At 38.4% G+C, this 27,484-nt stretch overlaps 2 protein-coding genes across 7 annotated transcripts in view; both read right to left on the bottom strand.

Annotated features, from left to right (window-relative positions):
- Nucleotides 1–21,910, bottom strand: part of LOC110859758 (syntaxin-binding protein 5) — a 37,532-nt gene extending 15,622 nt beyond the window's left edge. For 5 of the 6 annotated variants that reach the window (XM_035859834.1, XM_022108740.2, XM_022108742.2 and 2 more), the window contains exons 1-3: nucleotides 21,310–21,910; nucleotides 16,614–17,649; nucleotides 15,213–15,310 (exon numbers count right to left, since the gene is read on the bottom strand). In XM_035859834.1, the coding sequence (XP_035715727.1) occupies nucleotides 15,213–15,310; nucleotides 16,614–16,778 (263 nt within the window). In that variant the 5' untranslated portion in view covers nucleotides 16,779–17,649; nucleotides 21,310–21,910. Of the gene's footprint in view, nucleotides 1–15,212; nucleotides 15,311–16,613; nucleotides 17,650–19,239; nucleotides 20,938–21,309 lie in introns of those variants that run through there. The other variant, XM_035859835.1, reaches the window with a different exon arrangement.
- A 2,092-nt stretch (nucleotides 21,911–24,002) lies between these two features.
- Nucleotides 24,003–27,258, bottom strand: LOC110859978 (probable serine/threonine-protein kinase DDB_G0282963). The gene is made up of 5 exons (XM_022109019.2): nucleotides 26,825–27,258; nucleotides 26,313–26,552; nucleotides 25,678–26,233; nucleotides 25,383–25,605; nucleotides 24,003–25,317 (listed from the first exon to the last, which is right to left on the bottom strand). Exons 1-5 carry the CDS (start codon nucleotides 27,080–27,082, stop codon nucleotides 24,618–24,620), a joined length of 1,977 nt encoding a protein of 658 aa, XP_021964711.1. The 5' UTR covers nucleotides 27,083–27,258; the 3' UTR covers nucleotides 24,003–24,617.
- Nucleotides 27,259–27,484: the final 226 nt, after the last annotated feature.

Here is a 27,484-nt window from a genome sequence, read left to right as displayed (position 1 = left end):
TAGAAATGGCCAAACCACAAAACACCGTTTTGTGCACTAAAACTAAAACTGATGTAGAAACCGCAACAATTTCTCTCTCTCTCTCAAGACGAACATGGAAAGCTCATTCCATTTATTATTGTGTACTCGGTTGCGAGGGGGAAAGTTAGGTAAATTGTTTATCAGGGAGTAAAATATAAATTTTGTAAAAAAAGTGCAATGCAGTTATTCCAACATGAAAATTCCATTAAAATGGTTGATTTTTTATAGGGAAAATCATTAAATTCATGACACAGTGTGAGTCAGTTTACACCATTGTCGTAAAAAATGCACTATTTTCACTGTTCACGTAAGATACGAATAAAATCGAGCAGCTCAATGACGACTTTTGTATATTTGCATAACGATTTCACTTTATCGTTGAGTAGGAAATTCTGGTAATAGAATCAACGAGAAAATTATGCTCTGTGTGTATCTACGAAATAGGCCACAAAGATCATGAGCCATTTGGTGGGTGAATAGGAGGAGGAGGGAAGAAAGTAAATTCATGGCAAGTTAACCTTACAGTTTCTAAGTGATTAATCCAAAGTGTCGTTTTATACGAATTTTGACTACTCTTTTCTCTTTATTCTTTCCACGTCAATTTCACTATCTTCCGGTTGACATGTGAATAATTTAACATGAAATTTACTATAAAGAGATTGCTTTCAGAAAAGCTTTCACCTGTTTTTAGTAATCCTCCTGTCGTGCCATCATTATTACGACACATTTCGTAAATTATTTCTTTCCAGTGTCTACAATATTGCAAAATTCGTCGTACTTTTCAAAGTAATATTGCGACAAGAAGAATCTCATCTTTCGTGTAAAAGTGAGAACCTTTAAACTTGCTAATTTATTTTCATGCGAGATAAAAGACTTGCATTTCCATCACATCCGTCGTCCCTTCTCTAAACATGGAAATGAAATTTCACTCATATTTTATCACCGGAAGGGAAATAAGGATCTCAGCCTGTCTTCAAAACACAAATTCATCTCGGGATTATTTGTCTATTGAGCAACATTTGATTTACTTTCTCCTACTAAAAAAGGAGTCCACGAAGATGCTGCACCTCATAAAAGATCTCTCTCCTCGCAGTAATCCCTTCCCTACTTAAAAAAGGTTTAAATCTTTGATATATTTACTGACCAACCAACTCTACTCAATTCCTTCACTAATTCTCCTACTGCTGCTTTATCTCCTCGTCGCCTAAGTCGAGTCGTCTCGAAAAAAAGAGTGTAGAAGAAAGTTGGTGGAAAGTGGTCTTTACGAGTTCTCAAATATTTACAAGACTTGTCATAAGCTGATTTTGAGTGGAAATCGGATGGGGTTTTATCCACCAAACTCTCCGTAATATGACATCAGGAAGGTACATATTTGTATGTTGACGTTACATACAATTTCTGATTGCAGACAGGAATATTACATCATCACCATTCTTCTTTTTTTACTGAAACCCTGCCCATCCCGAGAACGTGATATCGCCATAAATGGAGAACCACTAACGAGGAGGAATGAAAGCCATATCACATTATTACTCTGTCACTAATAGCTGGTCTGGTCTGGAAACGAAGTCTGTGATGGGGGAGAAAGTCGTTGTCTTACTATTCAAAGAGCTATTGAGAGACGAGGCCGTGAGGAGAGAAATGTCTCACAAAACTCGGCCTGATGGGTTGTTCAGGGTCCATTTAGCAGCAAAATTGTCTCACGCAAAACTTTGTTACGTAAAGCAAAGTTTTACTAAAATAAAGGAGAGCACAAGACTTGTGATTGGATTGGGCACCACGACTCCTTTTCCTCTAAATTGTAGTTCCAGCTGTGCAAGAAAAGTACGCTGTGTGATGAGCCTTTTGTAAATAAATTATACGTATGCAAATAAAATGGTTCGTCCGGTTTATAAATAATCTCGATATCACGATTGACAAATTGCATGCGCTTTTGAGAAAGGCTGGAATCTGGAGAAAGTCGCAGTCCTGCAAGGTTCTATTTCAGCACATATGTACATAAGCTCGACCCAGTATAGCAATTTGCCCGGCAAACCCACCACCACCACCACCCAACTAGCGATACTGACTGATGATGAATTTGCATGCGGAGAACTTGACATTCATCCTGCTCCAGAAGCCGCAGTCTGATTGGAAGTAAGTCAACCCGTGTAATGAAATTCGCTCAGTTCAATTTCCATCTACCTTACTTCTCCCTCTGTGTAATAACCCTTTAATAAAATTTATTAATAATTGGATCGAATTTCAGCCAGGGGAGAAAGCGGAGTGAAAGTCCAGGCAGGACGACAATTAATGCTAATGATACCCAACCCACAATTTGATTCCAGTGAGGGATTAGCTGGGAAATAGTGACTGGTGAGCAGAGGGAAAGTCAATTAATAATCCAACTAAGCTCTAAACCAAACCCTGATGGGATCATGTGATTGCACAATATCAAAATCACATCCTCGCTTTTATCTTGGTTGGTGGGGACTCAATCATCATCCGTGCACAGTGGAAGGAAGGGAATTATCTCCAAGTTTTGGAGAGGTTCAGGCAGTCCGTGTTTTCTGAGGAAACAGAACAGAGGACGAACCACAAGAGCATGATTCTGAACAAAGAGCCCCCCAAGGCAATTTCTGTTTTCATAATAAGGAAGGACTTTTAGTAATTGGAAAAGTGGTTGGTTCCGAAAATCCAACTTTCTCAAATAATAGGGCAACAGCAGCAGCAGTGAAGCGTTTTTCATCATCATCATCATCAACTTTTTTCCCCCATTTACTCAGAGAACTCTTTTCCTAGAGAGAAAGTAAGTGAGTAAGGGGAAAGTGAATGCAAACAAATCCTGAACAATCGAATCATCCAAATCCATGAGGGAAAAAGGAGACGTGCTTTGTAGGAACAGACTTTCACTATATGGGCCAAGTTTTGATGTATATTGCTAAATAAGTAGATTTGTATATTACTGCGTAAGTCATCCTCTTAGGTCAGGAATTATGTTATCCAGTCCAACGGCACGACCTTAATATTAAATATGTTGCGTCTACTCCTGATTTACGAGTAGAGACAATTTTTATGTGAATAGGAAAGAGAGATACGTACGGACGGCTAAATATCGAGACAAGGACATGGCAATAAAGTCGGAAGGATGGGATAATAATTTGTTATGGTTGGATTGCGCCACCAATCCATCCATCCAAAAGAGAAGAAGGGAAAAAGTGGTGGTGGTGACATACATTTTTTTCTCTCTCCATTTCTCCACCTTTTCGAGGATATATACGTACGTAGTACAATTCCTCTGCAGAATTTCCCCCATGCTCTTGTAAAAGGAAGAATCATTATTATTACACAAACTTGAGAGCATGATGATTGGAATTGCTCTACACGCAGGAGTAAATAGTAGTGGACTCCTCGCAACAATTTCGCCAGCAACATCGCCAATGTTCAATGTAGTGTAAAAGAGCAATCTGTGTCTTGTCTAAGATTCGTGCTGCACGATCAGCAAATGCACGAAAACAAGTAGATGGAGAGAGTTTCTATTTGAGAATTGTACAACGAACGACTAACGTGCAGTGGATGTATGTTGGTAAAAGGGAATTTCTAAACGGATTCTGATGCTGTACAACATACCAAAGAACACAGGACCACCACCACCAACCACCACAAGACAAACCCGGAGTGAAAGCAACATAGGAAAGTACAAAGAAAGAAAGAATTGTGAATTTCTCCCACTCAATCGATACGCAATAACTGTAGTTTCTCTCCATCTCTCCCTCTACGCAGACAAAAAAAAACAGACTTTCTCCATCATCATTATCTTCATGAAGTGGATATACGAAGAACTGGCTGGATGGTGAATAGAATGGACAATTTTTCAAGATAATAAAAAATCCAGACAAAAACTGCCAAATCAAACGGGATGAGCAAGAACTCAACAGGATGATGGAATCCAGAATGTCAGACTTGACAGGGTTTTTTGCACTAGTGACATTATACATAGCACACATTTCCCAGATTCGCTAGTCCTACTTTGTGGCAAAATTTCTATAGCTTGCAAAAAAATTCTAGCAGGATGATCACAGACGAGAGAGAGGAGATGAGTATATATAAAAGTCCATATGGTTAAAGAAGACAAAGGTTGGTATGGAGGAAAGAAGGAAAAAAAGGCTAATCCACCCGTCCAGATGTATTTTATTTGCTGTTTGCGGGATGCTGCTAGATACAAACAGGTTTCGTAATTGATGGCGGAGAAAGCAAAGGGAAAAGTCCAAATAAAAGTAAGAGACATAAAACAGCGAGCAAATTTAGCAGGCAGATGCAACGTGTCTGAGAAAATTAGAAAGGATGTCGTAATCACTGGGGTAAAGTGTGATGATTAGTTGGAGAATCATTTGGCTTAAAATCTCTAGAAATTATTTATTTAGACCGATGAGGGACAGTACTTACTGAAAGATGTACTAAATAAAAGCCCTATTCGTCCTTGACATCGAGTTGTCAAAGTGGTTGGAATTAATCAACTCTGAGAAAATATGAAGTGCAGCAGCAGCAAAACTACTACTTGAGCATCTGTAGCCTTTTGGCCATTTTCTCCACCACCATAGTTCCTTCCTGCCTTCTCTTGGACGACTTTCTCCTCGTCGAAGGTCCAACTTTAGTGCTCCACCACTTTCGCTAAATAGTTCAAAGGGAGTTCGTACTGAGGGAGGGAGCAGAGAAGCTGTATGCGCTTTAGTAGTAACAAAGTTAAAATATGAGCCACTGCCAAAACTAGTGTTATTCTGGAGTTAGTGATGCGTGAATTTGGACCAGTACTTGGACTTTCTCCTCCAATAATGGAACAGAATAGTTGGCCGGATAAAGTTGTAATGTTAGTCGATAAGTCATTTGGAGACAAATGAGGGTCGTGCAACACCCAGGCGGACATAAGTTTCTTGACTGTGCTTTGTTTTCTTGACCAAGAAAATAAAGCTTTGGTTGGTTAGGATTGACGAAATCCGTTCGTGAGATTTGCATAGGAAAACTTTCCCTGAAACAAGGTTGGTCGGATTAAGTGATGTGTGTGCTCATCTAGTTTCGTCTTTGACAAATTCCACAAATCAGGAAAATCTGCAAAATCCTAGAAATTTCGGCCATGTGGGATAATCACATAAATCGTAGTTCTCTCTTCCGTAGGGGCTTAACGTAAGACAAGAGGAAGGACAGGAAATTCTATCCGTTACGTAAAAATGACCTTGTGCCACGTGTTCAGAAAGCCACGTACGTAGTCATACGTGACATGTACACTTGTCTCATAAATTATATCCCTACAGTCCAAACTTTCTCTATAATTTGTTACAAATTAGCATACATCGTATATATAAAATATTGTACATATTTTTCTTGTGAGTGACTTGGTAGGCATCGGACCACATAATGAAACTTTATTTATCACAAAAAGCCTTGACGTATAGAGTTAGTTAGTTTGGTGATAAAATTATCATTATTAAATTTTCAAACAAACTTTCTCCACAGAAAATTAAGACGAAAGAGTTTACAAGTAAACTGTAAACTGAGTTGTCAATTCGGTAGCAGTTTTATACATAAGTTGAGAAAATTTCAATTACTTTATCTTCAAAAAGTTTTGCTTTCATTACTCCTTTTTCCAATTTTTTGCAATTCTCTCAAGAATTTGGAAGCAAAATGTGACTTTTTTTTACTAACAAATGGAATCATTCCTGATAACAAATTTGATACCAAGGAATGACGGATTCTGTAGGTACACATGTTTAAGTTTTATCTTCTTTATCTCAATTCAATTTTGCGAATTTCCTCCTGCTGCTACTATTCATAACATCTTTACTCTTGCTGACGTCTGTATTTTCAAAAAGCGACAACTCTTACTCACTCACTTACCTCCTCCTCCTCCTCCTCAGTCGAGCAGAGTAATTCCATTTAAATTTAATAAAGTCACAGAATCCACCCAGGGGCAGAGATGGAGGAGGAGATTATTGAATCAGAAGAGAGACAGATGACGGAATAAATTGATTTAAAAATCTAAAAATTGTCCCAGAAAAAGATACCTTAACTAAATGGAGAGTAAATAAAGAAGATGATTTACTTACGACATGCTCATAAAATAGTAGTGATACATGAGTGGGCTAAAAATAGCGTGGAAATTTAATCAAAACCCATTCAATAAAATATGTAGTCAAGACTTCCTCAAAATCAAATCATAACGTGATTGATTATAAAATCTGAATGGGAAATAAGCTCAATTACTTACACCAACCAGGACAAACAAGTTGAACTTGTGTGTAGGAAGGAAAAAAAAACTTTTTGAGATTTATGATTAATTCTTAATATCCGTAAAAAAACTCGCTACATACAAGCGAAAACTTTATACCGAAAGAGCGATAAGGAGAGAACAACAATTGATTCACATTTCGCAGCATTGCGTGACTACAGAGTTACCACACCACGAAAACGAAGGAACATATATTATTTACATGCCGTCGAAAATAGTTCCTAGATTGCCGACTTTCTCTCCACGTCCATTCATAAATCTTGATTTCTAATAACAACATTATTTCACTGCTGGGAGAGTAATAAGCCTGAAATATGGATTCCCATTGAAAACTTACAAAGCCTTAAGACTTCCTATGAGTACGGGAGATTAGCCTGATGGCGGATTGAGAGCTGAAAATATCTTGTCATACTGAAGAAAATGAGTCGTAAAAGAGGTAGATTTTATTACTTTTTCGCCTTTATTACTTTGAAGAGGAGGACAATGAAGACCAGCAGACGTCACACGATGGGGAAATAGAGACGTCTGGCTATCATAAAATGGAAGAATTACTTACATCATTTCCTCTCCCCGTGTTTAAAAGTCAACCTTGGAAATTAAGGTACGCGGACTTTCTCTTTTTTTTAATACCAAGTAAAAAAAGAGTGATTCTTAGCATGTGGGAAGAAGAAAAAGTGTGGAAAATCCTCGTCTCATCCAAATGTGTGAAAGAAGACGGGATGATGTAAAAGAAAGAGCAGTCCGTACGTAGCTCGCGGTGTGTAGGATAGTTTAGCCATGTCTGCATTATTGATTTCTTTTTCAGCAGCAGTAGCAAAGGAGTTAGTCCAGAGTTAGCCCAAGTTTTTAGAGCTGTTTTCTGGGCCTGTTTTGGTGTGAGAGAGATGTGATATACCACAGGTGGTTGATTTTTTTTCGTCCTCACGCTGCTTTCTCTCCATCGACTTTCACTTTGGTCAAAATACTGTATAAGAGATTGTTTCTGTATGCATTTAGAGGAGAAAGAAACCCGCAATTTACACGAGAGGATAGACACATATTGGGCTTGACGTCGGCAATGATGATACGTTTGTCAATCTCAATTTGCTCCCAATCGTTTAACTGATGACATGGGAGTGAGGGCAGAGAGAATAAGCAGGTCGTTACCATCATGGTACATACATTTTATACCTCGCAATAAGAAGAAGGAACAGGAAATGATGATGGAAACTGGGGAAGGAAGGAAAACGTGTAGCCCGTTACAGACACATCGCACACGTTTTGGTAGATTTTTCTTTGAGGTTTCGAGATAATTGGAGTTCCATTTTACAAGAAATGTGATGGCTCAGGATTCTCCACATCTGGCAACTTTCTCCCAGGATTCTCCTAGGTTGAATACATTTCTACAACTAAATTGCAGGTGAATCACTTTTTATTACAGCGAAATACATCGTCTGGGAGAAAGTTCTAAATATAAATTTAGTAATAAATTCATAAAATACTTTTGATCCTTCCCTCAATACGACCGACACCGACTTTGCCACGACAATAAAAAAATTGGCATTTAAATTTAACAATTCAAGCAGAACAAATCCTTTAAGTAAAAGACTTTCTGAGCTTTCGTGTCTTGCCTTTGCCACAATTTTCTGTGTGGCATCTTTAGAATTTAAAATCTCCAAACGAGCCTGAACGAGGCATGGTTGTCATCCCCTCTCTTTTTTTGAGGAAATGTCGCATCGATAAAATCCATACCATTTCGGAAACCATGCTCCTACTACGGCGTACCTACTACTCCTTCCACTACAAAGGTTGGTCATAGCAGTGGAAGTAATGCAATTTCACTCATGGCCACAATAATACCTCTCATGCCAACTACATCCCAACCACACATTGTAATTTCGTATCTCGTGAACCAGGAATTTGTGTGTGTGTCACCATTTCTATGCACATCTCTGTTACATAGGTTCAAAAAACGTTACAGAAGGAAGGAAGACTAAAGGTCTTTTTTCTCCTCTGCCATCGAATCACCATTAACGTCGCCCAGTTTGAAAAACGGATCCACCATTCGAAATTCCATATTCAACCGGGGTCTAGACTTCTCCACCTCCATTTCTACAAATAAGATTGCAATAGTCTCAGCCTTTTGCAATTCTAGGATTTCGAGGTAAAATGTTATCACCGCGATCCGACCGACCAAACCAACCGACCAAAGAAATAATTCCAATGTCACCACCACCACCATCCATGAAATTTTTCCCTTCATATCGACATGGAGGCGACCTTCTCTCCGCCGCAATCGGAGGTTAGTATTTGTTTGTGTCCCAACAGAATACAACTGCTTTCTCCACCAGTATACTTTCTCTCGTACGTAACATAAGCAACTGCAGAATTTCTCCCAATTCCAGAACCACTGCCGATTTTCTATATGTGGATGTAAACGCACTACTTTATCATTATGAGGGACACATGTACGTATAGTAAGCGCGGTGGCGGGTTTATTGCGCAAATATAGTAAAGGGTACGACTACCTTGGCGTGACATGCAAGAATCTGCTGCTGCTGCTGGCTGAATTTTGTATAACATGGTGAAGAATGGTTCCGTTTAGCTGACATTATTCGTTGAATGGGCACCTCGTAACGATATAGAGAAAGCAGGGTGGCAAGGGAAATGATATAGAAATTGCTTCATGACATGACCAGTTAGCATTATGGGTAGTCGAAATAGGGGTTTCTTTTAAAATAGTTTTCCACACATAAGTAAGGCACCCACCCAATTAGCCTGCATGTTGAACCCAAGTTGTGTAGTAGTATCTCCAAAAATATGTCAAAAATGAGGATTAATGAATCCACTCTAAGTTGCAAACTTTAGGCTGGGAGCACTTTGAAAATTACACTCGGTAGGGTGAAAGCATAACATTAAATTGCAGGCAGAAATTAATGTCCTCGTTTATTCCAGGGGACAATTTGGGAATGTGTGTGTGTGGGTTTGTGAGAGAGAAGGAGAGAGAGAGATTTATAAAACCATGGTATAATAATTATCACTCTGTCAGGCTTTATTAATGTTGATAATTAACAGATCAAAAGATTTCCAGGTTTCTCCACGTTCCTGACTAAATGGATAGTTTCATAGTTTGAGTCATTTCCCCAACTGGAAACTTTGCAATATAACTTTCAAATCGACAAAATTGGACAAATCTTCCTCCTGCCCACGTTTCTCCACCGTCCTTGAGAAAAGTTGGATGGATGAACAAGAGTAAATGAGTGACGGTTGACAAAAGGGATGTCACGAATGGCATGTCAAAAACTTGTGCGGTGTTGCCTCAAGACATGACTGAGTGACACGGAGAAAGACATTTTAGAGAGAAAGTCTCTCACTAGCTATCATCGTCAGACGAGGAGGCAGAAATGCCATTATATTCACATTATTATTATTAATATTATACCTTTTGTGCCATCCGTGGGGGAATATAAAATTTCTATAGGACATGCATACAGGCTGACACACCATAGGGCAGTTAGTATGTAAGTAAGTAAGTAAGGAAATCTAGATAAGGTCGTCTCTTTGATCACAGTAATCAAAATCTCAAACCAACGTTTGACTCCGTTTTCTCGAGAGAGAACCAATCTCTCAATACATGCTTTGACTTTGCTATTTTCTTTATCTATCAGACCATTGGAGAAGGAGGAGGAGTCGTTGAAAATGAAATCTGGGCGTAGTAAGTAGTGAAAGTAAAATCGTCCATGGTGCCGATTTCCATCGCTGACTTCTTCCTACTCATCGTTCGTGATGCCATTATAAGCAAATGTGATTGAATATAATAATAATAAAAACTTGCCCTGACTTTCCAGCATGTTCTGAGAGCGAGGTTCCGTTTTTTTTTGAAGTTGACGATTGGACAATTAGACGAGAGAAGAGAAAGTCACTTAGTTTGTCAAATCAAACTTTCAGCACCAGCTACACGAGAGGAGAAAGAAGAGGAGGCAAAAGTGTCTAATTCTCGAGTCGAGTAGGACAAGAAAGTCTGAGTAAACGAGACCTGTCATGTTCTCCGTTCATTAGACAAGATCAGCAAATGCATGAAAATGTCGTTATTTTTATTATTTTTCTCTCTCCAATTTAGGGAAATTTCCTCTCTCATTTTCATTTCTCTCTGGTTATCTCTTATTCTAATGTATGTACATATTTCATCCTGGAAATTAGATCACGATGCTAAAAAAATCTAATGAAAATCTGTGGTAATTCAACCTCCTAAAGTTTACTTAGCTAAATACAAATCCCAAATTTTGTACGTAAATGAATTTCCTTTTCTAGTTAGTATTAGAAATTATTTCGTAACCATATTTTAACCGAGAAAGTAATTTCGTTCTATTTTTAACCCCTAAGCTGAGGAAAAATGGTTCTTAGAATCACCTCGACGCCGCCATAATTATTGTCCTTTATTCCAATTAGGTTACCAACCAGGCAGATCTTCCCCTACTTTCGCCACAAACTGTGTTAAAGGGACGGAAATGTGACGACGAGATATACCCGTTGAATTATATTACCCTAGATTACACAGCTGCAATTTATTACATTGCATAAATAACCAGCTCTTTGCTTAAGCAGTGTTTCCCCCTTATTTGCACTTCTGCCATCACCACCACCAAGAAACCAGGCAAACCCTACATTTGCTTTCGTAAGATACGACTTTCTTCATTTGTGACAGGATTTCACATTTATGTAGCCGACGCTGTTTAACTTGTCACCTCATTTAACGTCACCCATCAGGAAACCGACACGACAAGGAAACATGGCGGATGAAGGATGGATAGAATTGAATCCGATAATACTACACATTTTCTGCCTCGAATTACATGCAGTCCTCTGCACTTTCCCCACCCCGAGAGACTTTCCAATGAATAAATTAATGATTTTGATGCAAATTTTTGCATTATTATTTAAATTTACAAGACAGAAGCGTATTCAATTACGTAATGAAAATGGATATGTTGAAAGGGAGTAGGAAAGACGAGAGAAATTGGGTAAGTGCACTTTATCAAATCAATCTTGAGTAGTACAAGTTTCTCTTTGAGAGAAAAATGAGTGGCTTTTCAGCATTTTTTTGTATGTATAACGAATGTAACATCATACTAGAATCTGTCATGTAGTACGAGAAATAATACACTCTCACAAATCGCTTCAGGCTGACAGACGACAGGAGGAGGCAGAAAAAAATTGTGACTTTCTCCTTCCAGGACATTTCCTTTCAGCAGATTTGTAAAATTTTGCGATTCGACAACTCATTTTATCTCTGTCTCGTTGCAAACATGTGCCTAGAAATCGGGGTCATTTTGAGATTCATAACTGAGATGAATGATATCCTTATACAGATAAGAATAATATGCAAAGTCGGCAATCACTTTCACCACCATTGTCAGGAAGGAAAAGAAAGATTTCACTTCTCATTTCCGCTCTTTCTCTGTCGCTATTCTTTTCCAGGGGAGATAAATTTGTGCGAAATTCCGTCTCATTTCCACCCACTCCCACCACCACCACCTATTTACTACAGGTCGACGTACGTAAACAACCACTCACAAATGTGCAGCAGGCAGAATCCTGAACAATAATTTATATAATTTCTCTCTCGAAATGAAAGGATCAAGCAGCCGCGTTCACACCGAAATATCAAGGCTACACTTAACTTAATAGGGCAACAATTCTATAGAATTTGAGTCAACGTCGTATCAAGTATCTAATCGGAATCCTTCCCTCCCTCCCTTTCCTTTCCTTCTCTGTATTCTATCCCAAATCTGTTTTTCTCTTCTTCTTTTGTACCAAAATGTGATGGATTTTGAACGGATGAAAACACCAAGACAATCAAGATGCCAAATTCAAATCCGCTTTTGTAAAAGATGAAAGGGTTTCCTGTAGAGTTTCCCAAGTCCGGTGGAGAGACCTGTTTAAGGCATAAAATAGAGCATGACTAACGCCCCATTGTTCCCTCCTCGTATTCCGTTGTTTAGCTGGGCTCTGGAGATATTTAAGGAGTGGAAATTATCACTAAATTTCAATGTTATGCAAATATATCCATATAATGATGCACACATTTTGCTCATTGATTTTGGAAATGTACACACCATTATTTGCTTAGGTAGCCAACCAGCCAGTTAGTTAAGTTATTATAACGAGAGTCACTGCAAAGTGCCTGCTGGCTGGCGAATGGATGGATGGAATGTGCGAAACCAGAAAATATTGATCCAACCAACCAAGCAAAACTATGTAGCTACATATCCAGTAGCACCAGCCATAACATAAAAGTAGTGGGTGCAAGGCCTCCATTTAGAACTACACCCTCTAGTCATACTTGGTTTTGCTTTTACTACGTACATGATACACATAAACATGGCATTTTCCCTATAACTTCGACCACGCGGATATATACATGCTTTTCCACTAATGTTATTGCACTAAATAACGATATACGTCCTGGGAAGAAAGCAGGGAGCAGTTTAATTCTTTGTGCTTGCATTTTGTGTAACTGCGAATTAACTGGAGATGCAGATGGCCCTCCTGTCCGTCCGTTGAAAGAGGACGAGTTAATTTTACAGAGGAGACACATGTGGTGATTTAATTAAAGCAGAGCTCATGGTGGGATGCGTATGGATTTGCTTTTACGGAGTAATTCCAAGCACAATATCATCCATCCACAAAGAGATCGACTCTTTAGTAGGACAATGATACAAAATTGCTACGTTGGTTGGTTGGTGGGTCGTCTCTCCTCTTGTGAGTAAATTGGTTTGTTTTGAGCAGTAATAAAAGCGGGTTAAATTTTCTATTCAGTCCGACATAATCAAATGAAAGAGACCAAAGCTACGGGGACAAGGGAAGGAAAATATTTATTAGGAAAACACAAGAACAAAGGGTTCCTCCTCAGGGGGTAAAATATAAAAGTTTGTCATCAATATCGTCTTCCAAGAAGAAGAAGGAAAGTTTGGAAGAAAATGTTTAATGGAGATATTGAAGCGTAATATTTTTATTTATTTAGAATAAAGCCTATTTTTTATGACCGGGTAGAAAATGAGAATACCGTAAAAATCGACAACTTTCTCTCCCTGCATCTTTTGGACCACACCTTTCACCGTGTACTTAATTTAGCTGTAGGTATGGATGTAGACCTTATTAAAAACACCACACACACAGGAGCAGCAGCCGTTTTACTTTTATTACGTCTGCCCGATTGTGTGTGTTGATGGAAGGAAGAGATAAATAAACACACACCAAGCAGCCAGACTATACAATTCATGTACATGCATGCACTAATAGCGGCATAATAACGAGTGAAAGGCAGGTGCGCGATGAAATTTAGTCTTTCTTTCTTCTCGGTAACGACGACGGTGGCAATTTCGGATATCAAAGTCATATCGTTAATAGAAAAGAAAGGAGATCAAGGTCGGCGGGAGGAAGCATAAAAAGGCTGCAAGATGAATATCAATCTGCGATTTAACGACTTTGGAGAAAGTTGAGTGAAAGCCGTAGACAACAACAGGTATGTAAAAAGGATGGATTTAGGGGGCTTTATTATGCTCCTCCATTATTTTTTGTATCAGCATAAAAAAGGTGAGGTGACAAAATGACCCATTTACATAAACACCCACGCATACCAATTGACCAATACCAATTCAAATAAGTATGTGCAATTTGGGCGAGTAAATATTCATGTGTAATGGCAGACTAATAAATTACAGGGTGTTTGACACCGAATAGATAAACATAATACCTATTTATGCCGTTTATAACGGGGGGAAAATGTGGACTTTTTCTTGTACTTGACGTAATAAGTTATAAACCTTGTTTGGAGAATTTTTCCCGAGCAAGCACCATCACCACCACCATCTCAATGTATGTATATATCTCTGGAGAAAGCGATTATGGAAATTTGTGAATAAAAAAGGAAGCAATTTAGTCGACTTATCTTCTTCTCACAAGCTCACCCACTATTATCTAGTCTTTTTTTCTACTCATCCTCACACAAAACTTTGTGTTTCAATTTGTAAAATTCGGAAATTCGAACAATTTTTATCCTGTAGATTGTATCACTTGTTGAAAAATTCTGTAGTTTGAAAAACACAATCGAAAATAGCCTTCATTTTGACTGTAACCAAACAAAAACAACTCCCAAACCAGCAGCAGCTACATCTCCCCCGTCAAAACTTTACTATATTAAACTTTATATTTTGACAGGTTCACCAACTTTCACCCCAAAACTGGCAACTTATTAGCTTTAAACTTTGGATGCATTTTCCCATCGTGTGAAAGTTGTGTGTAGCAGATTCCACCCAATATGTATGTATTGAGCTATTTGGAAAATTCAATTCAAGTCAAGTTCTCATCCCGGTTGAAATATGGACTAAAAAAGTTTCCCATCTGGTAACTTCACTTCACGGATATGGAGAAAGCAATTTTCCCCAAATGTGCATCTCACTCTCATGAACGATAAGAAGCTACATACGAATGTACATACGTACATAGCTTAGTTTACTCTGCACGGATGGCAGAATGCGTAATATTATGCAATGAACGCCGAATCCCATTTCATTCCTTGTTTCATTCCTCGTCTCAATACGGACTCTTTGTTGAAAGAGAGAGAAAGAAGCGAGGATTTAATACTTTTATTCGCTCTGGTGATGGTGGTGGTGGTCGTGGACAATAAAAACATTAAATGGATTTTATATATACATAGTTTACTGGATGAGTTTTTCTTCTTCTCTGGCTGTTGCTTTCCCTTTGTTGCTAAACTTTCTCTTAAAAAAGACGATACGCCAAATAAAATAAAGCAGACAAACAGGCGACGCTACATATTAAAGTGAAAGTGAATTCAGCTTCCGACTCCTCCACCACCACCCACATGGAAATAAAGTGGAGGATGAACCCTTGAGATGATAACGAGACAAAAAAAGAGAAGAAAACTCACATTCGCAGGCATCCATTTTTTGTCCCAATAGCCAAAAGTCGTTGCACGGGATCGAACGTCATAGCCGTCGGCTGGTATGGAAATCCGTGACATACAGTCTGCAAAATAACGACAGATTCAAATTTAAAAATTATGTTGCTTTCTTTTCTTTCTTTACGGATTTATTTTAGATTTTTGATAGACTCTTTTTTTATGGGGTTCATTATGCATACCGTTTTTAATTTATGCTGTATTAGACAGAGAGAGAATGGGAGAGAAGATGAGCTATAAGCCTCTCAACAAATATTTTCTTTTGCTAAAGGATTGAGCCAGGCGGGGTGGTTTGGTTGGTTGAGTGAATAAACTCAATAATTCAAATTCAAAGCACATTTCTCTCCCAAATTGCAGAGTAGAGATTAGTTTGCGTTCGTGGTGGGGAAAACTGGATGGAATATTTATTAAGGGTTGTACTTGTATAGTTTGTAGAACATGGAGTGTATGTAGCGATGGTGGTGGGTCATATATAGTTTTGGAATTTGATGTAGATGAATATTTGGATTAGTGGAAGGGTGTTACAAATTGTGTTGGGCTAAGAATATCTAAGACTGCATGGTAACAAAATATATAATTCAAGTAACGTCCGTTGTTCCTATTTTCGTGAGGAGTATGTACACATAATGGAAAATTAGACGTTGTTCATTGTAAGAAATTGAGCCAATAATTGGTTTGTTTATCCATACGAGAAGAAAATGGATTGACGGCGTGTTGTGTGTATATTGATTACTGTGGATTGACGCACAATTTAATTGATCCTGTCAAAGTGAAAACACAACACAAACAAAGGAACCTAGTTCGGAGGTATGTATCTATGTGTGCATGGGCACGCCCGAAGGCCGGTGGAATTACCTTATCAAAATCAATAAATCAAAAAATGAAGCCATATTTCACAATTTGTATGCGGTATTCGTTTACAAGGGAGGATTACGTAAGTCTAATTCGTAGATAGGATTGTGTAATAATTCGCAATTCAGAGATGGATTTAGAAAATCAAGAGAAAAATATAAGTATTAGTCAGTTTTAGAACGTCTCCCTCGTGTAATGGGAATAAAAATGTGTGTAAACAAAAAATGTATCGTAAAATGACCGAAATGTCCTCCACTCTACAAGACAAATTGAGATTGGAGACAGATCGTGATCCCAAAAAGAGACACGACAAGAGATTTATCTTTCATTCCATTCCCAAAAGTAGTCGCAAAGCAACGTAATGTTCCATCCACTTTTCTCCTAAATCGATACGTGCTCAAGTGCTATCAAAACATTAATCAAAAATTCCTAGGCTACTCTGTTTTCCTTTAAGATTTTCTACATGGGCATTTCCTAAGGGAGCAAACAAAAACAGCACACAAAAAAAAATTCACAAACCTGTGCAATCTGGAAGTTCTCGGCCCTCAGAGGTTCTGGAATTTCGGTGAGTGGTCCCTCCAGATTTTTACTGGGTGAGCCTTGACCCGGACCTTGACCACCCGGTCCTTGATTCACGGATGACCGGAAGCCATCCAGTACTCGAGATAATGTGAATTTCTTCATCTTCTTCTCTTTTGACAGGTCTTGAGAAATCACTCACTCATTGAGATCCTCTCGAGAAGGAGAAAGTGATTGTTTTTCTTCTGGCAAAAGTAAGTACGAGTCGATCGACATTTTGTTTTGAGTGATTTAGTGAAGTAGGAGAAAGGAGGTTAGGTTAGTAAATATTTGTGTTTGAGATCCAAAATTGATTCTTGAATATTGGCATTTGACCTTAATTTGGGAACCTGACTGCTACTTTCACCATGTTTTTATCTCCATGTAAAATCAACCTTTGCTCATTTATTCATTTATTTTAGATCGTTGAGAATGGAGGTTGAGGTAGTAGCCAGAGGAGAGAATCACATTTATACTTGTCACTGTCACGTCACATTGTCACCAAACGAGCTCCAGTCTGGTGCATAATAAACGAGAAAATAATTTGATTAAAACGCAACCCAAGTTCTCGGGGTGAAAGTCGAAGCTCTCAATTTCTCCACCGGATCAAATGGAACAAAGGCAGAGAGAGTAGGTCGGTTCACTAGATTGATTGATGTGGTGTTGGTTGTATTGTTTTTACTCTGTATTTACTCTCCTGCAATCCATATAAACTGTTCTTTTTGCCTGCCGGGGGTATTGTGTTTCAGTAGTGAAAGCGGGGCATCATTAGTTGGAGAGAGTGAAAATCAAAGAGTCACTAATGAGCATATAAACATCACTGTGGTATTCATACTAATAAAATTTGAGCATTTTCATCATCTCTCTCTCTCTTTGAATATGGGCTTTGTTGACTCTCGGTCTGAATCAGTTTTTGGAGAGAGATGGGAAGCCAAAGAGGATCAAGTCGAGTCGGCTTTGAATGTCTGATTTGGAGTCTGACTCGAGAGATGAATAACTGAAATGAGAAGAGAGAAAAAGAAATATTTCAGTTAATTAGGAACCACTTCAATAAAATAGGCTACGTGATGAGATCATTATATCTACATACGTACGTCCCAGTTTGGAGGGATAAGCATACGAATATGTAACATTCATGGTATTTGATTTAGCAAATTCATGTGAATTTCGTCTGTATTTGCAAAGCGGCATATGTAACGCTTGATTTACTAATGCTTTCCAGTGATTGATACGTTGTATAATTTCCCGGAATTTATCAAAGTCTTATGGAAATGAAAATGTCCCTCGTTTCGAAATACATATCTCGACAGTCGACACTTGAACCACAATTTCTAAAGCATGTGTCTCTCTCAGCTTGACCTCCTATTTCTTGACCACCCACTCCTTACTCACGTTGACAGTAAGCATAAATCTGTGGCACTCTGCCAACGGGATACATGGATTTTAATATAAAAACCTACAGTGCAGACTCCATATAGCCCGAGTCAGGGACAGAGTCCCTGACTCCGTGAGTCCTAGCTGTTTCTAAATTTTTCTCCGAATTGACCGACATAATATTACCACTTTGAGCTTCCACAGCTATATTTGCTATCAAGAAGGGTTTTTAGCCTTCGTACCAAATTTCAGATGGAAAAAATTAAACTTAAAAAATGGTATGGGTTACCCTCCAGGGTCACTCTGGTTAAAATTCGCTCACTTTTAACTTCATATCCTTTCATGAGAAGCCATTAGGTATGACCTTGCCGGATTTAATGTTTTTAAAGTAATTTCTAAAAATCGGTATGGGTCACCCCATAGGGTCGCTCCTGATAAGAATTTTACCAATTCCACGTCATATTCTTCTATTAAGACCCATTAGCAACCTCTCTACCAAATTTCAGCTTTTTATGACGATTTTGAAAAATCAGTATGGGTCATCCCATAGGGTCCCTCAAGATGAAAATTTTTCAAACTTAAAGTCATTTTTATCTATTAGGAGCCATTAGCAACCTCTGTACCCAATTTTAGCCTTCTACGACAATTTTGAAATTTAGTGCATAATACCCCACCCACTCCGATGACCCCCACCGGTCAACCACTTGACCGATTTCGCCCATCTTCGAACTCGTTTCCTAACTTTGTCCAATATGCATATGGTAAAAATTTCAAGTCAATCGGTTCAGCCGTTTTGGCTCTATCGTGCCGGACAGACGGACGGACGGACGGACGGACGGACGGACATGACGGTTCCATAAGCCCTGACTCGGGCTAAAAAGTACGCTCTCCTTTATCATGTCCACCCACTTTCTCTCTTGAAGGAAGGAAGAAAAATATCCCTGTCTTGTTTCAGAGGTATGTACATGTCACCTCTCTTGATTTTTGATGAATCTCTCTCCCCCTCTTAAAAAGAGGAATGCAAAACCCTTCAAAAATCTGGAGAGGTGACAAAGACAAGTGAGTGATGACAGGGGATCGATAAATTAGGGGAAAACAAAACAAAAGTATCGCTACTTGAGATACCAACAGGATTATTAACTCTATACTTATCCAATATCAATACAACTTTCACTAGATTACTGTATATCTACAGATAAGGTTTATTACTTACATTTTCCACCTGATTTCCACACACAATCGTTCCCACAAACACACACAGACTGACTTCGTAATTAAATCTATTGTCTTAGTTTATCAACCCAATCACTATTCAAAGAGGGTGAAAGTTACTCTAAAAAAATAACTAATCCCAAAATAGTGTACTCGTTCTAGAATTAAAACACCTCTCCGTAAAAATCGTAACCTTGCACACGGTGTGTGTTGAGTACGAGTACAAAGAGAGAAAGATGTTGCTTGTACGTCTGGCTTGTCGCACCACAAAATTTTCGGTTTTGGTTCAAACTCGTAGGATTGGCTACGATGCGACCGAGCTCACTTTTGCTGGTGTGCACTTTCTCCAGTTTGACATGCACATAATATTCTGCGAGAGTAGTAGAGGGAAACTCAGCCCTGCTGCTCCTGCTGCTGATTTCTTGCGAGTGAGTGAGACCTATGTACCTCCACCGACCACGAGTAAGGCATACATACAGCAGTAACCTAGCCTGACATGGTATGGTGGTAGAAATGTGTAAGCCATAGGAAAAAGGAGCGGACTTTCTCGACTACTGACGCAGTTTGGGTGGTGGTGGTGGTGCTTGTGCGGGCAGATATTCCTCTCTTTCTCTTTCCGCGCAGCTCGACCAGGTTTACTTTCTCTCGAGAAGCAGCAGCAGCAGCATCAGAATACTTAGTGCTGACTGGCTCCTGCCCGTATTAAAAGGAGTAAGGAACGGAATGGCTGTGTAGCTGGAGGATGGATGGATGGATGGATGGACGGTGCAATATTATCTGGGTCTCTGAGATGGAATAATGCCCAGTTCTTCGTATACATTGGTGGAGAGGTAAATTTTGCAAATTTGATACTATAAACGGTACTTAGGTTGGTTAGATATACATACATTTTGGAGGGTAATAATTACTCTGTAGCTTTGTCATGTGGATGAGACAGGGGAAATTATTTCGTTTTGATATCTTTATCGTCGTTGGTATGTGCGGAGCAGTTCGTTGGCTGCGTCTCGCGTGTGTCTTGACCAATTCTCGGGAGTAAAATATCTTCTAGGGATATATCTAGAATTTTCGGGTATAGTTGGCAAGGAGAAAGTAGTAGTCGCACAGTTGTACGTATTAAAAGGTGAGGAAGTAAAGTAAAGAGTAAAAAAAAAAGTTATCTTCTTCGTCACTATAAGAATTTCCCCTGTTAACTTTCTGCCTTTCTCTTTTTTTATTCCTTCTTCCGTTCTTTCACTTTCCCCAACTTTCACTAGCAGCAGGCACTCGATCTCCACTCTTACTTACTTACTTTCTCCACTCGTAGTAGTTTAGTCCTCCACTTAGTTCTCGTTATGCAGGCCAACCACTATATCACTCACTCACTCACTTAATATGATAACGTCACTCTTGAACTGTCCAAAAAATTGGTCAAACTTGCAAGAAAAGTTTGTTTAATCGACAATCCATTTACTGTACTCCTCCAAATAGCGATAATTATCTCGTCCCACCTGACAATTGAATCGAGGAGGGCATAGGGGAAATTCTCCGAGAGAAATTTGCATGAATTGTTAATAAAATAATAAAACTGGAAAATTAGAGAAAACCAAACCACAAGAAAGGACGATATATAGGTCACTATTTTGTGGTGGGTGATGGTATAATTATTATTCCCTAAAGTAAATGCGTGGGTTCAGTTTCTGACCGTATTTTAGTGGATATAATATTTCCCTCGTTGTTTGTTTGTGTGGTTGTGAAAGAGAGAGAGAGGGGATTTAAGCAAGTTTATCTTTGAGAGAGAGAGAGGCTGTCGTAAAGATAAGGCACCCACCGACCGACCGACGACCGTGATGATATTATTATTGCTATTGTTATTATCGGGGCTCTTGTTAAACTTAAGAGGAGAATAATACAGTCAAATTCGGGACTTCAAAAGTGAGCCGAAATATAGTGAAGTATTTTACTACGTATAGTTTATGCAATAGTGATGATGGTATATTATTATTATTATTGCGTTGTATAATAATAACAGGACCGAAAATATTGGCCGAAGTGTAATTATGGGTATCATTTTAATAATTTAGAAGTTACTTACCGAGATATTTACGTAGTTGAGCAATTACGATAATACTTGGTTTTTAATATTTGTCACATTTCATCACCGTTTAACAAATAATAATATTTTAAGAGGATTTTAATAATATTTTATCGACGAAAACTTCACCTACTGACTTTTGCTGGTACAATATCATATTATTTATTTATTTATTCATAACTTATTAGCATAAACAAGAAGGCGTATTAATAACAAATGAAAACAAATTAACTGCAGCTGTCAGTCACCCAGTTAAAAATACAGTACTTAACTTATGTTAAATTTAATTTAACCACCCTTTTTCACTCCACGAGTATGAGAATTCGTGACTTTTAATAAAATCACACACACTTTGTTTTACACTCACTGCACGCGTTTCATGCACTTTTTTCCATGCAATTTGTTTTCCGCATGGAAAACTGTTACACATCTCTTTTTTCCTCCCAATATTTGTAGGAATTTCATAAAGAATTTTTTTTAGGGAAAAAATCTTTTTTATTTACTCTGTGAATAAGCCATTTTATTTAATGGGGATTCTTTCCATCTCTTTGCTGTCTCTGCACAGATATTAAATAACACAAAACTCTCCAACATTTCAACTTCAGCTGCTGTTGCTGCTGCGAAAAATGCCATCCAGGCACTTCCTTTTAAGAAGAGTGGATGGAAATATGCAAGTAAAATCGTATTGTAGAAGAATTCATGTTGTATTTCTTGTCAGGAAAAATTCCATCTCGTTCTTTTTTTACAATGTATATTTAGGAATGGGATGGGATGCCCGTCTTCTTGCTCGGAAGCTATTATTATTTATCGCTATTACTACATTTTTCAACAATGCAGAATGGAATGGGAGAAGAAGAGGTAGGATAAATTAGATGGAAATACCAGTTTTGGTTAATAATACACAGGTGTGATATACAGCGTAGTTTACTGTATGAAAGTTATTACACGAGCTAGAATTGAATGTCGGGTTAGGAAAGAAATTGCATATGCAAACTCCATATTTTTGCATGCATATGCCTCTTTTTATAAGAGGATGCATGGGGTGAGACATGTGTAATGTTACGTAAATAAATACGGTAAGAATTAATTATTCGTCCCGAATTATTTGGAACGAGGTGAATCATTTTTTTTCAGATGCAAATTTTAATCACTTTAATTAAATGGGTCGTTCAAAAATTTGATACGATTTGCAATTCCCATTTAACTAAATATGTAGGACAAGTAATAATACACTCGGATTCAATCCAACCTAACAATTTCCTACAAACCGCAAACAATCCCGTCGTCTCTCTGCCCAAAACCGCAATCCATTCCATTTTCATTCCAACTCTGACTTGGAGAGTATTACACACACCGCGAGAGAATCAACTGGAGAATAGTTCCATGTAATTAAAACAATCGACATAGAATTCGCTGCTTACTACTTACAACTTATAAAGTTTTCCTGTATAGTTCGTTAGTTGCGACACAATAACAACAACTATGAAACAGAACGACATGAAACTTTTCGGAAGGACAAACATGATTTACAACTTTGTACAAAGCCATATAAAAATAATAATCTGCGTCATCACGGCCAAAAATCCGCCATGTAATGCGTTTCTGAAAATCCGGCTTCCTCTCTAAACTTTGTCGGGATCAAGTTACTACAACACAAAAGCAATTTCAATCTCGTTTCTCTGTTCTGCTGGTAGCTTATTACGGGTTGTCAAAAGTTAATTGAAAATTGACACTTTGTTCACTTTTTTTATACTGCAGCGTATGCAATTCTCTTGATGTTTGAATTCCTTTCTGACTGAAACTGATAAAGTACACGGTTTCCTTTGATGTGAAACATTTTGATAAGATGTGTTATTTTGTTGTTAAAAAGATGAAAAGTCAATAAATAACGTTGTAAAGAAGAATTTTCTTGTAGGATGGAACGAAAATGAAAATCCAGCCAGTTATACAAGTTCATATCTTTTTTATAATTTGAGAAACCTTGTTTTGCAATGCTTTCTTCCCTCCTTAAAAAAGTGCTTTGATCATTTTCCCATGAAAGAAGGAGAAGGAGAAGTCGTACAACTACTGGACGAGAATTGTGTCTCTAACAGAGAAAAAAAAATCGCAAAAAAAGAAGGAAATTTTCCACTAGTTTAAAAAAGAGGGGAGAAAGTGAACCATGTTTTTTACTTTGTTAAACAAAAAGGAGAAATAAATATAAATTTTTTTTCTACTACAATAATTCGAACATGATTTGTCAGACGTCACTGCATTCGTCCTTTTATTGCCATAGTCAGTCTTTTCCCTAAACTTTGCGTATCATGTTTTTGTCGCGACTAAATATTTGAATAGAAAGCAAAGAACCTAAAGAAGCGTCCTTGTCAAGTTGGTGTGAAATAAATATCTCAAACTAGTTGAGAGTGAAACTTGTTGAGAAAAAGTTGTGCACAAAGGAGAGAGTCCTTTTCCGTTTCCTGTTTGTAAAGAGAAAACCAACAAGGAAAGTGCCACTGAAGTTGGGTTTAACATGGTTAAATAGAGAAAAAGGTGTCGCTTAGTGCCGTTCCTTGTAAAGAGATTGTTGCAAAAAAGAGATACATGTGAGGAAATTCGGTGTTAAATTTTTGTGGGTAAAAAAAAACCGAAATCCTTGAATGATCAGATTGGATTTTTTTAAGACGGAATAAAATAGTAGATAAATCTAGACTTTGTTATATTACGGAAAATTAACGATCTGTATTTTTATTTTCTTATTATAAATGTTAAATTAAGAAATAGGAATAAATAAATGAAATCTATGCTACACTGTAAATTTCACTTTCTCTTTAAGAGTTAAGAGTAGATAGGAATATAAATAAGTCAGACACCACTCTCCTCCCATCCATTCGTGTTCTTGTATCTGTAAATTAGTTGTAAAGAAAGCAAAGTTTCTCTTAAAAAGTTTTCTCTCCTCGAATATAACTGCACCTCCGCCAAGACCACTTTTCCATGAAAGTTTATCCTATTAATTTTCACTATTTAATACGTGCGTTGAGTGTTAAATTGTTAGTCTCGGTGATAAATTAGGTTCGCTACCTTTTTGCATTGTATTCAGTATTTGTATTGCTTATGGCAGGCAGGCAGGCAGAGTGGGTGGCAGTAGTTGGAATAGTATTATGTCGGTGGTGGTGGTACTACTTTATAACTTACTAACTTATTTAGCGACACAAAGCCAAGTTTTCCTTGAATTACATAGTTTTGTAGTCTGGTTCACAACAATGCATTAGTAGTGGAGGCGAGACTTGCTTATTTTCTATATTCCCACATTCTTGCATTCTTCATGTTTTTCAGGTACTACTTGTGGGGCTGGTGGTGGTGGTATTGGTCGTCAGAGAAGGTGGTGGAGAAGGAGAAAGCACGACGAGACTTTCCCACAGCGACATTTTATCAGCTTCTGTTAAACTTTCTCCGTCTGCTCGATTTCCAGATCGTCTCCTATTGCTGTTACTTGCTGTCGGTCTTGCAGGTCTCCGTGGTTGTTGGTGGTTGTCGTTATGTCGATGGTGTTGGTTATGTCTGTTGGTATCTGGACTGCTTTCTTCTGGGAAAGTTGTGGTGGTGGTCGTCTCCTCTTCCCCAGAATCTAATGTTTCCGTGTCTTCCGTATCAAAGATTTCATCGTCGTCGTATCTGCTATGAGTTGTGGGAAGTTGTGGGAACGACGGAGGACGACGGGGAGAAGATAGTGGAGAAGATGAGATCTTGTTATTGACCACTTCATTTCCTGTTTGAAGTAACAATGCTTCAAAACTGTTGCTACTTGTGCGAGGTTGATGATGATGATGATTTCGATTATTTGTTGTTTGAGTGGCACCATTTTGATGACCACGGTTGACTGCACCACCACTGTCGGGAGGAAGAAATGGGGTGATTTCGTCCTCCGTGTTGATATCTGTACATCCAGAGTAATAAGTTCTGGTAAAGTTGTCCCTCTCGTCCAAGATCTGATTTGCCACACCCAACCATAGCTCGGATGCTGACCTTGTACTGCAGAGACATAATTTTTTGTGATGAAATTAGTATGAATTTCACCATTTTCACCCGTTACCTACCTGTTATCAACAGTGTTCAAAATTTTAATCAACAAATCTGCAATATGTTCTTCGATCAACGGTTGATTATCTTGAATACGGACGCACGACTCCAAAAACCCATTTATACTCATCGACACCATTTCCAACCGTTCGTCCATTGATCGACTAAATTCTGTGATTTTTCGCCCCAACGCTGTCGACATGCTATCCACGGACGCCAAAGCTTCAACTATTACGGCAGCTGCGAAATTAATTTCAAATTAGACTTGCAAATAATACATAATTACAAAATCATCATGTTAAGTAATCTTACACATTAATTCTGACGAGCTTGCCCCTCCACCGCCACCATTGTTATTATTGTTTCCATACGAGTTAGACCTGCTATTATAACTCCTTTGCTGATTATTATTATAATTTTGACTAGTAGAACTCGGAGACAAGGCCAACACGGTCCTAAACCCATCGTGGACATCTCTCCTTGTCACATTGGCAATTGAAACGGCATCTTTGAGGAGACCTTCCATGCTTGAGGAGCGTCGCATCAAGTCTTCAAACATGTTTGTCACCTTGTTTCCGAGGAGCTGGTACTGGGTCGTGGTTTGGTTTTGCAGTTCTGCAAAATCGATATTGAGAGATGACGTTGGTAACGTTGTAGTGTTGTTTTTTTGCTGCGACATTTTATCCTGATGACCACACCCACTCGACGAAGATAACGAAGACTGACTAGAAAGTGACGAATTGGCGACAAAATCTTGTAAAATATTCAACATTTTATCACTATTTTGAACTAGGAGAGAAGTTGACGTGTCTCCTTTGGCAGTAAAGTTTTTGGCAGTGCTTTTCCAAACTTCGAGAGATGAATTGACCTGCAAGTTGGTATAAAATATGTCAATCAATGTCACCATTTGTTTCTCCGTTGAGTTTTATCAGTGTACACACACGCACCTCATTCATTGTTAAGATAACTTTCTCTTTGACTTTCTCCTGTCCCAGTGCCACAGAATTGAAGGCGTTTGATAAGAACTCCTGATATCTTCTGTTATCCCGTTGCATCGCTGTTAACTTGGATTCCAGTTTGGAATCAATGTTGGCCAGAATTATGTCAAATTTAGATTCCAGCAGACGATTCATCCGGTTCAATTCATCACCCCAAACTTCCATCCTGAGTTTTGACGTGGTTTGTCCCTGTGCAAGTAAAAAAAAAAGAGAGAACGTGGGATGAAATGCATGGGATGCATGAAATGAGATGAGTGGGTGAGATTGAATGGAAGCTATTCATGCAGAAAATACGGGAGAATGTCACATCTTCCGAGAATTGGGGAGAAGATTGGTAGAAAATTGTCTTTTTTTACGCTGTCACTTCCTCCCCTGCATTTTAGAAGTATCGTTCCCAGCGTGGCAAAATGAGACGGATTTTAATCACATCGTGGTTAGAACAGAAAGTCGAAAACACTCACCGTTTCAATATTGTCGAATCTGAGCAGCATTAAAGATTGAATTCTAGTCACTCTCGCCTCCAACTGATCTAATTGACCCACGACGCGTGAGAGCTGGCTTTCCACACTTCTCTGCCATCCGGACACGACTAGGGCATGATTATTATTATTATTGTTGCCATTATTGTGAAGGGATGGATTCGCACTTCCGATCGGCAATAAATTAGTGGATGTAATAATAATAATTATGCAAAATTTTAGCCACAGGGGACGAGACATTTTCCTCGTCGTCAGGATATTTTTAGACCCACTTCTTGAACAAATGGCAAAACTGCTCCTCTTTTCACAACCGTTGAAATAAAAAGCATGTGCATTTCAATGAAATGAAACAGCATAACTGACGGGAGAGACTTTGCAAGGCAAGTAGCAGTAGCAGAAAAAAAGTCCCAAAAACTAACCAAACATCATCATCATTACATTATATCTGGGAAATATATACACATACATCTGTACATGCGACGGAACATCGAACTTGAGTTTTTAACTTTTACACCATCTGCGGCCCAGATGCGATGCATTTCCTGTATTTTTGTCTCGTGCTATGCCCAACTTGATGCATACATGCGAGTCTTTAGAGGAGGATGAATAGCGGGCATGACGGGTCGTCTTTCTTATTTAAAC

This window comes from Folsomia candida, unplaced genomic scaffold (genome assembly GCF_002217175.1).
Source record: "Folsomia candida strain VU population unplaced genomic scaffold, ASM221717v1 Fcan01_Sc028, whole genome shotgun sequence".
In the NCBI taxonomy this organism is placed as follows: Eukaryota; Metazoa; Arthropoda; class Collembola; order Entomobryomorpha; family Isotomidae; genus Folsomia; species Folsomia candida.
Note: the sequence above shows the minus strand (reverse complement) of the source record. Positions and strands in the feature narration are given on the sequence as shown.

Excerpts from the sequence above, each read along its gene's own strand:
- LOC110859978 (XM_022109019.2), bottom strand. The coding sequence starts at position 27,082 with ATGTCTCGTCCCCTGTGGCTAAAATTTTGCATAATTATTATTATTACA. Across the intron at positions 26,553-26,824 it reads GATTCGACAATATTGAAACG|GGACAAACCACGTCAAAACT; the intron begins GTGAGTGTTTTC and ends TTACTTGCACAG. Across the intron at positions 26,234-26,312 it reads TTATCTTAACAATGAATGAG|GTCAATTCATCTCTCGAAGT; the intron begins GTGCGTGTGTGT and ends ACCAACTTGCAG.